The sequence below is a fragment of the Triticum aestivum genome, chromosome 5A, assembly GCF_018294505.1.
Source record: "Triticum aestivum cultivar Chinese Spring chromosome 5A, IWGSC CS RefSeq v2.1, whole genome shotgun sequence".
NCBI classification, from domain to species: domain Eukaryota; kingdom Viridiplantae; phylum Streptophyta; class Magnoliopsida; order Poales; family Poaceae; genus Triticum; species Triticum aestivum.
The window spans coordinates 680067101-680077924 of record NC_057806.1 but is presented as its reverse complement, the minus strand read 5'-3'; the positions used below and the strand labels follow the sequence as shown (position 1 = coordinate 680077924).

At 45.8% G+C, this 10824-nt stretch overlaps 2 protein-coding genes across 3 annotated transcripts; one reads left to right on the top strand and one right to left on the bottom strand.

Moving 5' to 3' along the window:
- The first annotated feature begins 386 nt into the window (after positions 1 to 386).
- On the top strand, positions 387 to 5457 carry LOC123105937 (homeobox protein knotted-1-like 3). Its single transcript, XM_044528120.1, has 6 exons — positions 387 to 943; positions 1073 to 1193; positions 3819 to 4018; positions 4441 to 4572; positions 4900 to 5033; positions 5197 to 5457. Exons 1-6 carry the CDS (start codon positions 596 to 598, stop codon positions 5198 to 5200), a joined length of 939 nt encoding a protein of 312 aa, XP_044384055.1. The 5' UTR covers positions 387 to 595; the 3' UTR covers positions 5201 to 5457.
- Positions 5458 to 6111: 654 nt separating this feature from the next.
- LOC123105938 (uncharacterized) lies at positions 6112 to 9918 on the bottom strand. Of its 2 annotated transcripts, none has more exons than XM_044528121.1 (8): positions 9660 to 9918; positions 9524 to 9545; positions 8041 to 8097; positions 7864 to 7945; positions 7151 to 7246; positions 6941 to 7065; positions 6840 to 6858; positions 6112 to 6748 (listed from the first exon to the last, which is right to left on the bottom strand). In XM_044528121.1, exons 1-8 carry the CDS (start codon positions 9760 to 9762, stop codon positions 6422 to 6424), a joined length of 831 nt encoding a protein of 276 aa, XP_044384056.1. In that variant the 5' UTR covers positions 9763 to 9918; the 3' UTR covers positions 6112 to 6421. The 2 variants fall into 2 exon arrangements, with proteins under 2 accessions (XP_044384056.1, XP_044384058.1); XM_044528123.1 differs by having other exon boundaries at positions 6112 to 6754; positions 6846 to 6858.
- Between the last annotated feature and the right edge of the window lie 906 nt (positions 9919 to 10824).

The window sequence follows — 10824 nt, the reverse complement described above, 5'->3', positions numbered from 1 at the left end:
CTTCCCCACCTTCTATCCCATCTCTCTTACCAGCCTTATCACGACCCTACCTTTTCCCCTACCCTCCTCGATCTCTCTCATACCTTAAACCCCAAACTCTCTCTCTCTCTCTCTCTCTCTCTCTCTCTCTCTCTCTCTCTCTCTCTCTCTCTCTCTCTCTCTCTCTCTCTCTCTCTCTCTCTCTCTCTCTCTCTCTCGTGCCATAATAGAGTATAAATTTATTGGTGTCCTTACATGCTAGTTTAGCTAGGAGGAGGAGGAGGGGTACAGTACTTGGTTGAGGTGATACGGCCCGGCTCACTTTCTTTTGCGGTTACCGCCACCTTAGGAAGCCTCGAAAAGACCCCTCACCATCTCCTTTGTGTCCTTGCTAACCAACTCTCCTCATTAAATCCCCCTCTCCTCCCTCCTCTCCATTGTACAGCTGCTGCTAGCTAGCTTAATTGGCGCGCTTGTTAGCTCTCCGCTAGCTACCTGCTGCCTGACTATACATACCCGACGCCACCGTCACACGCGCACGTATACACCTACCGGCCCAAGAAAAGCTCCTCTGGCCCCCCTCTATCTAGCCGGCGAACAGGAGATCGGTCGGCGCATGCAAGGCGTCGGTGACCAGGGAGGAGGCATGGAGATGAGCTTCGGGGGTGGGGGTGGAGGCGGAGGGGAGTGCTCCTCGTCGTCCGCGGCGGCGGTGGCGGTCGCGGCCGCGTCGGCGGCCGAGGCGGAGGAGCGGCAGCTGCTCAAGGGGGAGATGGCGGTGCACCCGCTGTGCGAGCAGCTGGTGGCGGCGCACGTCGGGTGCCTGCGCGTGGCCACCCCCATCGACCACCTCCCGCTCATCGACGCGCAGCTCGCGCAGTCCAGCGGCCTCCTCCACTCCTACGCCGCCCACCACCGCCCCTTCCTCTCCCCGCACGACAAGCAGGAGCTCGACTCCTTCCTCGTACGTCCTACCCTACATACCACTTCTTTCCGCCATGGATCGACTGATGCGTCGTGCTCATCCTCATGTGCGTGCGTGCGTGCATGCACGTCGTCGTTGACGCTGGGTGTTGTGTCTGTGTTTGTGCAGGCGCAGTACCTGATGCTGCTGTGCTCGTTCAGGGAGCAGCTGCAGCAGCACGTCCGGGTGCACGCCGTGGAGGCCGTCATGGCGTGCCGGGAGATCGAGCAGTCCCTGCAGGACCTAACTGGTAAAAAAGGATTCTCTTCTCTACCTACCTGGAAATTTCATTTCTATACAACATCCATGTCTGTATTATATTCCTCTCTTTCCGTTTCTGTTTCACTTTTGGACTAAAAAGAAAGTGCTATCATCGGGTCATGCTTTGGTGCAATTTTATACACCCTTTGCTTGTTAGTTAGTGAATCTAGTATTTAGTTGTTGTCATGTCTCAAAGGTAAAAGGAAAACTGTAGTTGTTGTCATGTCCTCTTCACGTCGAAAATCTCAAAGCTGTTATGCCTTTCCTTCTAAGACTTCCCCTCTTCGAGCAGGTGCGTCGGTTGAGCATGTACCAAACATAAACAAACTTTATTATATATACATACTCTCTATGTATCACTATGAGATAAGGTTGCAGGTGAGGGAGAATACATTTGGGCCGGGGTTTACCAGGACTGGGTCGTGCCCTAGTACGACGGAGGCCCGAGTGGAAAAGCCCAGCAGCCCGGCCGGTTAAAACCCTAACAAACTCCAAATTCCTCTTCTTTGAGCATAATTTTTTTTTCAGATGTAGATTGCCGCAAGCCTTGTGTTTAGGCATGCTAGGTAAAGTTAACAAGAAGGACGTCACTGAAGCATGATGTTCGAGCCCTACTCCCAATATCTACGGAGTCACCCGTAGCCCTGCGGTCCTACCCGCCTAATCTTCCTCGCTGCACCTCCCCATTTTTGCACCCCGTCTACCATCACTCCCAACCTCTTATGCCTCATATGGCCATTAAATCCTCCTCCATGAACCACCAATTACCTTCTCCTAACCCCGATCAGATGATCCATTCTAATCTCGAGGGTATACCCGTCCAACTGCCGATTAACACCGGGAGTGCCAGTCACACATCAAGATCCCCCGTCCACTTCTTCCTCCCCATTCTTTCTCCTCTCTGGAGAATCCCTTCCTCCTCCTTCCACACCACGGCGAGTTCTCTATGACTAGGAAGCAAAATTACACTCGATATTTCATTATAAGAGGAAAACCAAGGGGTCACTGTATCTCAGGTTAATATTGGTAAATGAAATCTAGTAACTGGTGAAAAAAATAACTAAATATCAAACTTATAACATGGAAGACTTCGGTAACAATGTGAATTTTTCTCTTGGCACCCCCTCTCACGCTCCTTGGTAGGTAAGAAGGGGCAATATTGTTCATGTTGTTTATACATAATCCCAAGCGATATTTTTTTTGTTTCTTTTTTGCTAGAGACCGGAATGACCGGTTTTCGGAAAAATCCAGAAATCTTAGGGGGGGGCGGTTATTTTCACCCCAAAAGCATTTGAAAATTTTCAATTTTTGATCAAAATTTGTTGAATTCGAGGAAAGTTTGCCAAAACCATAAAATTCAGGTGGCTGGTATTTTTCTTTCTGCTCCCTATCGGAAAGGCCTGTTTCCGTATTTTCCAACTGGAATTGAAAGCCCTGATCCCAAGGCCCTCCATTTTGCTCCTTCCGTGTATGCATTACAATTTCATAGCATGCTCCATATTACTTGCTTTTACTGGAACATGCAGTAGAAACTGTGTATTCAGCTTACAAGGTAGAAATAGACACCCAAATTTAAGCAAGGTGAACTTAAAAACTATGGGTGGTGGAAATATACGTTCACTCTCCCACCCAATTGAGCTCAACCATATACTCCGAATATGCACCGTATCTCAATCTCAACGAACAAAAGTTGATACCTTGGTATGAGCAAACACAAAAGTGAAGTAATTTTTTTTCTCAAAAGATTGTCGATGGAACAGGTGACTCTTGTCTAACTATCTAGCTATGGGCTCTTACTTGAGTATCACATGATCCTAGAGACAAAAGGTGTCCCATGACATGACATGGCCATACCCTTCGTGGTCGCGCCCTTATTATGACAAATATGTGGATTGCCCTTCAATTATATTCATTGCACTAGCTCTTTTGACAAGTGCGGTATCTCATATATAAAGCTAACTAGCTAGCATGGAGAAATATATGCGCTGAAATGGCTGTACACATAGCTTAGCATTCATGCAAACTTTAATAATTAATGGTTTGACAAAGTTTTACTACTACTAGCTTTTGTTTCTAACTCAAGCCACGCTCAGGTTTTGCCACCATATATTCATGTCGGCTCTATCTTGCTTCTTCCATCTCCAGCGCTTCACGTAAAACCTGAAGTTGCATGGGAAGCATCCACATGCATGTATGTGTCTCTACTCCACTTGATTAATCTGTTGATGCATGAGTAGTTTCCTGGTAGCGTTTTTTTTCCCTCGATCTTTCTAGCGCTGTAGTACGTCGAACTGTTGCACACAGCGACCATCTGCAAAATTCCAAACGCGTATGAGATCATGCGTCAAATCAGCAAGCCTTTAATTTGGCACTTAGCTTTCGTGCTTCATGTAGCCCATGCTCATGGCTGGTACGCTTGTCTAGCTTGATTCGGTTCATGTGTCGCGATAACGATTTGATGCATCCATGCCCCCCTTAATTAGCTATAGTTGCTCATCAAGGTTAATTAATTAGCTATAGTTTTCCCATTTATGATTTATCTAAATTACATTGTATATAGTTTGCCCTATCTGAGTTTCATTGTTAACCCTTGCCATGTGGATGTATGGATCAGGTGCATCGTTGGAGGAAGGGACGGGGGCGACAATGTCCGAGGACGAGGATGAGGGGCCACCGATGATCATGGAGGCGGCGCCGATGGATATGAGCTCGAATGGACATGACATGATGGGCTTCGGTCCGCTGGTGCCCACGGACACGGAGCGTTCCCTCATGGAGAGGGTCAGGCAGGAGCTCAAAATTGAACTCAAACAGGTATTGTGAATTATAGTATGTTCTAGAAAGTGAGTTTGCTACAAAATTTACATGTTTTTACCACCATCCAAAATCAGATCTAGTACTCCCTCTGTAAAGAAATATAAAAGCATTTAGATCACTAAAATAGTGATCTAAATACTCTTATATTTGTTTACGGATGGAGTATGTCTTAGTAGAATACATGCAATCATTTTCATTTACTAAACTTTGGATACGTACAAAATTGTTTGGATTTCCCAAGTGAAGATTTTTTTTTCCTCAAGGGAAGATGCTGGCACCAAATTTGTCTTCAAAATACTTTCATGACATTACCACTCAAAATATCACTCACAGAGTCATATAACAGTAAGGGTGAAAATTATGTACTAAACACCATATCAAACCCTAAATCATATCAGTGTTAAACTCGTTCGTTGCAGGGTTTCAAGTCAAGGATTGGGGACGTGAGGGAGGAGATACTCCGGAAGAGGAGGGCCGGGAAGTTGCCTGGGGACACCACCACCATACTGAAGCAATGGTGGCAGGAACACGCCAAGTGGCCCTACCCCACGGTGAGTGCACCGTACCTATCATGCATGCATGCAAGAATGCAACTAGCCATCCACTGCTGCTGCTAGCTAAGCAGCTGCCATGCATCCTTAGCTGTTCTCCAACTTGTTGATTGAGCTTAGCTTGCACCAAAACTTGTTCCATCGGACAGCTTGCATGGTGTGCATGCTTCATACAATCTCATTCCTTGTCTGATGTTATGTCCGTGGTTTTAAATTATCATATCTCAATTGCACGATGTTTACTTTGTTTTGTTTCTAATGTTGTGTATATGTGCATGAGTAAGTCAATAATAGTTGCGTGGAATGCGTTTCGTTGTGTTTGTACAGGAAGACGATAAGGCCAAGCTTGTTGAAGAGACTGGCCTGCAGCTGAAGCAAATCAACAACTGGTTCATCAATCAGAGGAAGCGCAACTGGCACAACAACTCCCAGACATCAACCCTCAAATCAAAGCGTAAAAGGTGAGCCAACCGATATCATCATCTAAAAATCAAGATTCGTTCGCTTCGGGGTCGATGATTTCTCAATCAACTCAACTTCTGATCCATCAGTTAGAGCGCAATCTCTGGCCTCTACCATATAATGTTCTGATTTTTCGTTTTTGGCTTTGATATGTATGTGCAGGTAGCTAGGTTCAGAGCTGCAAAGTATATACATGCATATATATACCTGACGCCTAATCGCACGAAAGATCTCGGTGACACACACACAGAGAGAGAGAGAAATAAGAAGATCTCGATTCAATTGTATATCTAGTTATTAGTCAGAGGTGACACCTTAATGACATACGTACACGCTACTAGTCTGACCACTGGCATACGCGTTGCAATTGTTGAGCTGATATTATATAATCAAAAGGAAAAAGAAATCTTCTTGTGGTTTTTCTGTTGTGGGTGAACGTACATACGTCTCCAAAAATTCATTCTTGTGCATAAATGTATATTGATCGGTCCATGCCCTTCTACGGCGTCTCGAATGACCAATGAAAAAGAGATGCGCACCTCTGCTTTTATCAAGTCTCTCTATGTATGTACTGTCCATAGCTGTTTTGTTTCAACTTTCAAAGGATGCTACATCTACAATCGGTGATAACATTCAACGGTGTACGTACGCGTCTTGATGCAGGAACGGAATCTCCAGTGCCGTGTGGGCCTTGTTGTATCAAATTAGGTACACCAAACTTGAATTGGACGACTGAAAATTAATTGGATAATTGGGCCTAACCACCGCCACAAGACAAAGTCCCAGACTTTTCCAGCGTATAAAGAAGCCTTCTAAGGTCTCAACCACATACACACATATATATTGTGCATCCTCATCATCTAAGCAGCTATTGTGCCGATTATAGTTATGCAAACTGTAGGCCTTACTGGTGCAAGAGACAAAAGCCAAAACCCAGGGTCAAATATCAGGGTAAAGCCAAGTTCACACACAGCTTTCAGGTTCAAATTGCTGACCGCATACTAGAAACAAGCAAAAATCTCCACCTAGAATGACATCACCAAATTAGATGGAACCTTCCAACACTGCAAGCACAGCTTAGTAACACACCACCGCTCATATTTATTCAGAGAACAACATACTCGGAATGCGAAGAGTTCACAGTTTTAACACCCAGAGGAACTACAAATGCGATGCAGTTCATAGTTGACCAATGACCACCCAGAAGAAATCCATACAGTTCACCACCCAGAGGAGACCCAAATGCGGTTCCCAATTCAGCACCCAGACCAATATCGACGAGTACCTTAACATCACCTATATATCACTACAATAGTCCTACTGTTTACATGTTCACCATACTTGTGTTGCCTCACCAACGAATACCACTCCGATCGCTGCACGTACTTTACTTTCCGTAGTAGCCCTGCGGAGGGGGGTAGGAACCAGGTGGGGGATACGAACCAGGTGGAGGGTATGAACTGCCCTGGGCCTGGGGGTAACCTGCTGGCGGGTAACCTGCCGGTGGGTAGCCTTGAGCTGGCGGCGGTGGGTAACCCTGAGCTGGAGGAGGTGGGTAGGCACCATAAGGCTGGCCGTATGCTGGTTGTGGTGCATAGCCAGCGGGTGCAGGGACAGGCTGATCGATGCGTGACATCTGCTGCATTGGAGGCACTTGCATGGGTTGTGGCCCGAACTTCCCATCCCTCTTGTCCATTTCAACCTTGTGCTGTGTCTGCATTTGCAATTCAATGTCATAAAATGGATACATATGGGTTAAGCAGGGCGATTCATTAGGTCACGAGCAGATATGGGCGTATATTTACCTGCATACAGGCGCAAACCCTGCAAGGATTGTGGCAAAAGATTATCAACATTGCAGGCTTATTGTGGAGAAGAGAAAAGATCAGAGGTATAAGAGCCTTACGAGCAGTAGACCATATCAGACAGGCAGGAAAGGATCTGGGAAGCCTCTGAAAGCTCCTCACTACCAACAATAGCAGCAACTATTGAGAAGATGCAAGCAACTTGTTGAAGGCAGAACATGAAACCCTGTAGTAATAGGTGGTATTCAGTAGAGAATTGTAAACAGGAACCACAGAAAGAAATCTGTAACATAGGAGGGCAGTGACAGTACAATGATGCAGTTATCACACTTGGTTGTCTGTATGTTGAATTCGTCTTGAAGCAAGAAGCGGGTTGAAGCAACTGAATTACCAAAGCACAGAAACACCTGCAAAGATATAAATTCAATGAACCCAAATATAAGCTAAATCAGAAGGGCAGCGGTACCATTAGAAGTTTAACTATGAAAAATTGCACTTAACATCATTTAAGATCAAATGTGTATTGTTCTGTTCGATAACGGTGGTCTAGTTGATCAAATAAATCAAAGCTAGCTTATGGATCATCTCAAGCTAATTGGTTGAAAAAATCAAAGCCTGCTTATTTGACCCATCTCAAGCTAATTGATCTACTCATTGTTCTTTCATGCCAAAAGAAATACAATGAGACGGAAGAGATAGGCATACTGCACGGTGTTTGAAACTACCAGACATGCAACGAAATAACTAAGTTAGCTGAGCCTAGAAATACAAAAACTCCGCACAATCGGTACAGAATACTGCTAATCAAATAACCAATGGAAGGAGTTATCTATTATCAGATCCACATGAAAACTATTAGACATGTCAATATGTAATCCAACCGCATCAAGAAAATAAGTTAGGACAGGTACAGTAAGAGGGAACTGATACGTCTATATGGATCCAACCACATCAAAATCATCAGCTAAGAGAGGTATAGTGAGAAGAAACTTCAGGGCAAAAGCACATAAAATGGGCCATGTACCTCAGTTGCAAGACAGAATTCTGGGCATTTGCTTTCACCACACTTGCCACTACATGGCATATAGCCAGCACAGCACGTATACCTAAAACACACAGAAGCACGGAGGGGATCAAGGGGGTTGTAAAAAAAGCGACGCTTCTAACCGTGACAATTAGAACATAATATAATTGACACTACCTTGACATGTCATTGTAGAGAGCCCTTTTACGAAGCATGTATGATACGCATGGTCCACTGAACAGCAAATAGAGGAGATGTAGCAGATTAGAAAGTAAATAAAAATCTATATGCTGCAAAATGCTAAATCTATGAACCCAATGCCACCCATTATATTGTTCCACAAACTATAGCATCACTGTAAATATTGAGAATCTACTTGAGCATTTCATTTTTAGAACCCACTGCATTTGCAAAATGCTGGGTCTGCCACAAGATAAAACTTCCTAACATGATTGCTTGATTAGATATTACAACGAAGATAAACTTCCCAATATGATTGCTTGATTAGATACTCTACAGTGAAGATAAACTTCCCAATACGATTGCTTGACTAGAAAATCAATAATAAACTTACAAACATACATTGGACAGGAAATGAACATTGTTCACCAAGAAACCAACACTAAAGGAAATACTATATCAATATCCTTTGGCAAAATTCATTTGGTGTCGTGTGGACTAGTAGTAACTACTGGGTCTTATTTGAATGTAAACTAGCAGATCCAGTTAAATTGACCTCCAAATTTGTAAATCACATTGCAGCTGCAGAGGAAAAATTAATGCAGTTGAGGTGGTAATTGACTCTCATACTTCAGTTTTAGTCCCTGTGCAAGAATAACTTCACTTTCCATGCTGTTGCAACTCTCATGTATCACCGACTGTTCTAATTGCAATGTGCTTCAAAGAATGACAAATGTAACATTCTGGGTCTTACTATTTTACGAATATGAACTCTACTTGATTAGGATTCTTCTGAATGCAAAAGAACTGAGAGCACACTACCACAGCCAGCCTGAAATGATAAGAGGACCGCTGATTTTCACATGCATGCTTTGGCGTAGGTTCATATCGGAAATGTTTTATTCATAGCCCCTGAAATCTGGATCGATTTCAGAGGCCCAAACCGGTCACAGAATAACCAGTCCTGCCTGGTTCTGAGAAGCAATTGGTCGTCAACTGGTAACTGCTAGTAAGTACGAATCTAGGCATCTTCATGATCGCTAGTAACGTCAACAACACAATGCAGAACAAACAGAGTTCCCGAGTATTATGCCAAAATTCCCTTAAACCCAACCCAGTTCACGAAAACACGGACAATTCATCCCAGATCAAGCAGAAAAGGGTGGCTCAAAAACCATGAGACGGGAAGCACGGCGTTCGGGTCAGGGATCGCTTACCACCATACAAGAGGTCGTCGATCGTACTACGAAATAGCACATAACTGCCACCTAGTACTACGAATCTAGGCATTTCCATGATCGCTGGTAACGAAACAACACAATGTAGAACAAACAGGGCGCGCGTACTCGTAGAAACCCCCTTAAACCCTAACCCAATTCGCGGAAAACACGGGCAATTCGTCGCAGATCTAGCGGAGACGGGGGTCCAAAAAGAGACCCTGAAATGGATGGCACAGGGTTCGGGGTCGAGGATCGCTTACCACCAGAGCGACAGGCAGCAGTCTGCAGGGGAGAAGAGCGCGGGTCAGAGACGGGATCAACCCAGGAGGAATCGACGAGCGAGGGGGCGAGAGACGGCGGCGGCGCCGGCGCCGGCGCCGGCGATATTTTACTTACACGGGAAGTCGGCCTGGATGGCGTTGGGGAGGTCGGTGTGCCAGAGGTTGCGGTAGCTCTGGCGGAGCTGCATCTTGTCCAGATTCGCCTGCGACGACGCCATCGCCGCAGTCGCCTGCTTGCTTCCGCCTGCCGGCGCGCGCGGGGGAGGGCTCCGGTGGGGACTGCGGAGGAGATCTGGCGGGCGGGGGCGGGGGCTGGGAAGGGGGAGGGGACGACGCGGCTAGGCTGGAGTCGACGGCGGGTGGGGAATGAGTAGTGCGCTCCGCGTCATTCCGTTCCCTTGGGCGGAGGAAAAGAACAGTGCGGGTGTGGGTCCCGTCGTCCGCCCACATGGTTGGCGGGCCCGCCCAGGGTCGTTCCACCCATTCAACGGGCCCAGCCGTACGATGTTTTCAGAACTGAAGGCCACGTCGCGAAAAAAACAATTGTTCCGTTAGAAAGTTCGGCCTGATCACACGGGCCGGGCTCGTATGGACAGGCCGTACAATCTGGTGGACGACAAAGCGAGGCCGCACGCAACTTTTTTTTGAGTTAATACCACAATTAGCCGAAATCACTAATTAAATAGTACTCGTTACAAAGAACACTTCACTTCCCCGGGTCATGTGCGTCATTTATCATAAATTGGAAGTTTTCCCTTTTTTCGTAGATCCGTTTATTCAAAACGTTTTATCTCTTTAACCGTGCGTCCAAATCTCGAACCGTGTTCATCATTGGATTCCTCGCGTCGAGATCTTCAAAACTAGATCTCATGTTGATAGGTTTTGACGAACTTTTTTTTCACGAAAAAACTGGACGGAAAAAACCGGGCGAAAAAACCGAACCGGGAGCACGGTTTTTTTCCCTTTCCGAAAGAGGCAGGCCCGTACCTCTCGCGAAATCACAACCGTGCCTCTCGTGAAAGCAAAACCGTGACTCTCGTGGAAGGAAAAAAACAGAAAACGCGTTTTTTTTTCGTTTCCGAGAGAGGCACGGCCGTGACTCCCGTAAAGACACAACCGTGCCTCTCGCGAAAGCAAAACCGTGACTCTTGCGGAAAAAAACAGAAAACATGTATTTTTTTTCCTTTTCCTAGAGGCACGGCCGTGACTTTCGCGAAAGCACAACCGTGTCTCTCGCGGAAGCAAAACCGTGACTCTCACGAAAGAAAAAAAAATAGAAA

Excerpts from the sequence above, each read along its gene's own strand:
- LOC123105938 (XM_044528121.1), bottom strand. The coding sequence starts at position 9,762 with ATGGCGTCGTCGCAGGCGAATCTGGACAAGATGCAGCTCCGCCAGAGC. Across the intron at positions 8,098-9,523 it reads TGCTGCCTGTCGCTCTGGTG|TGGACCATGCGTATCATACA; the intron begins GTAAGCGATCCT and ends TTTGCTGTTCAG. Across the intron at positions 7,066-7,150 it reads AGTGTGATAACTGCATCATT|GGTTTCATGTTCTGCCTTCA; the intron begins GTACTGTCACTG and ends CTATTACTACAG.
- LOC123105937 (XM_044528120.1), top strand. The coding sequence starts at position 596 with ATGCAAGGCGTCGGTGACCAGGGAGGAGGCATGGAGATGAGCTTCGGG. Across the intron at positions 1,194-3,818 it reads GTCCCTGCAGGACCTAACTG|GTGCATCGTTGGAGGAAGGG; the intron begins GTAAAAAAGGAT and ends TGTATGGATCAG. Across the intron at positions 4,019-4,440 it reads TCAAAATTGAACTCAAACAG|GGTTTCAAGTCAAGGATTGG; the intron begins GTATTGTGAATT and ends CGTTCGTTGCAG.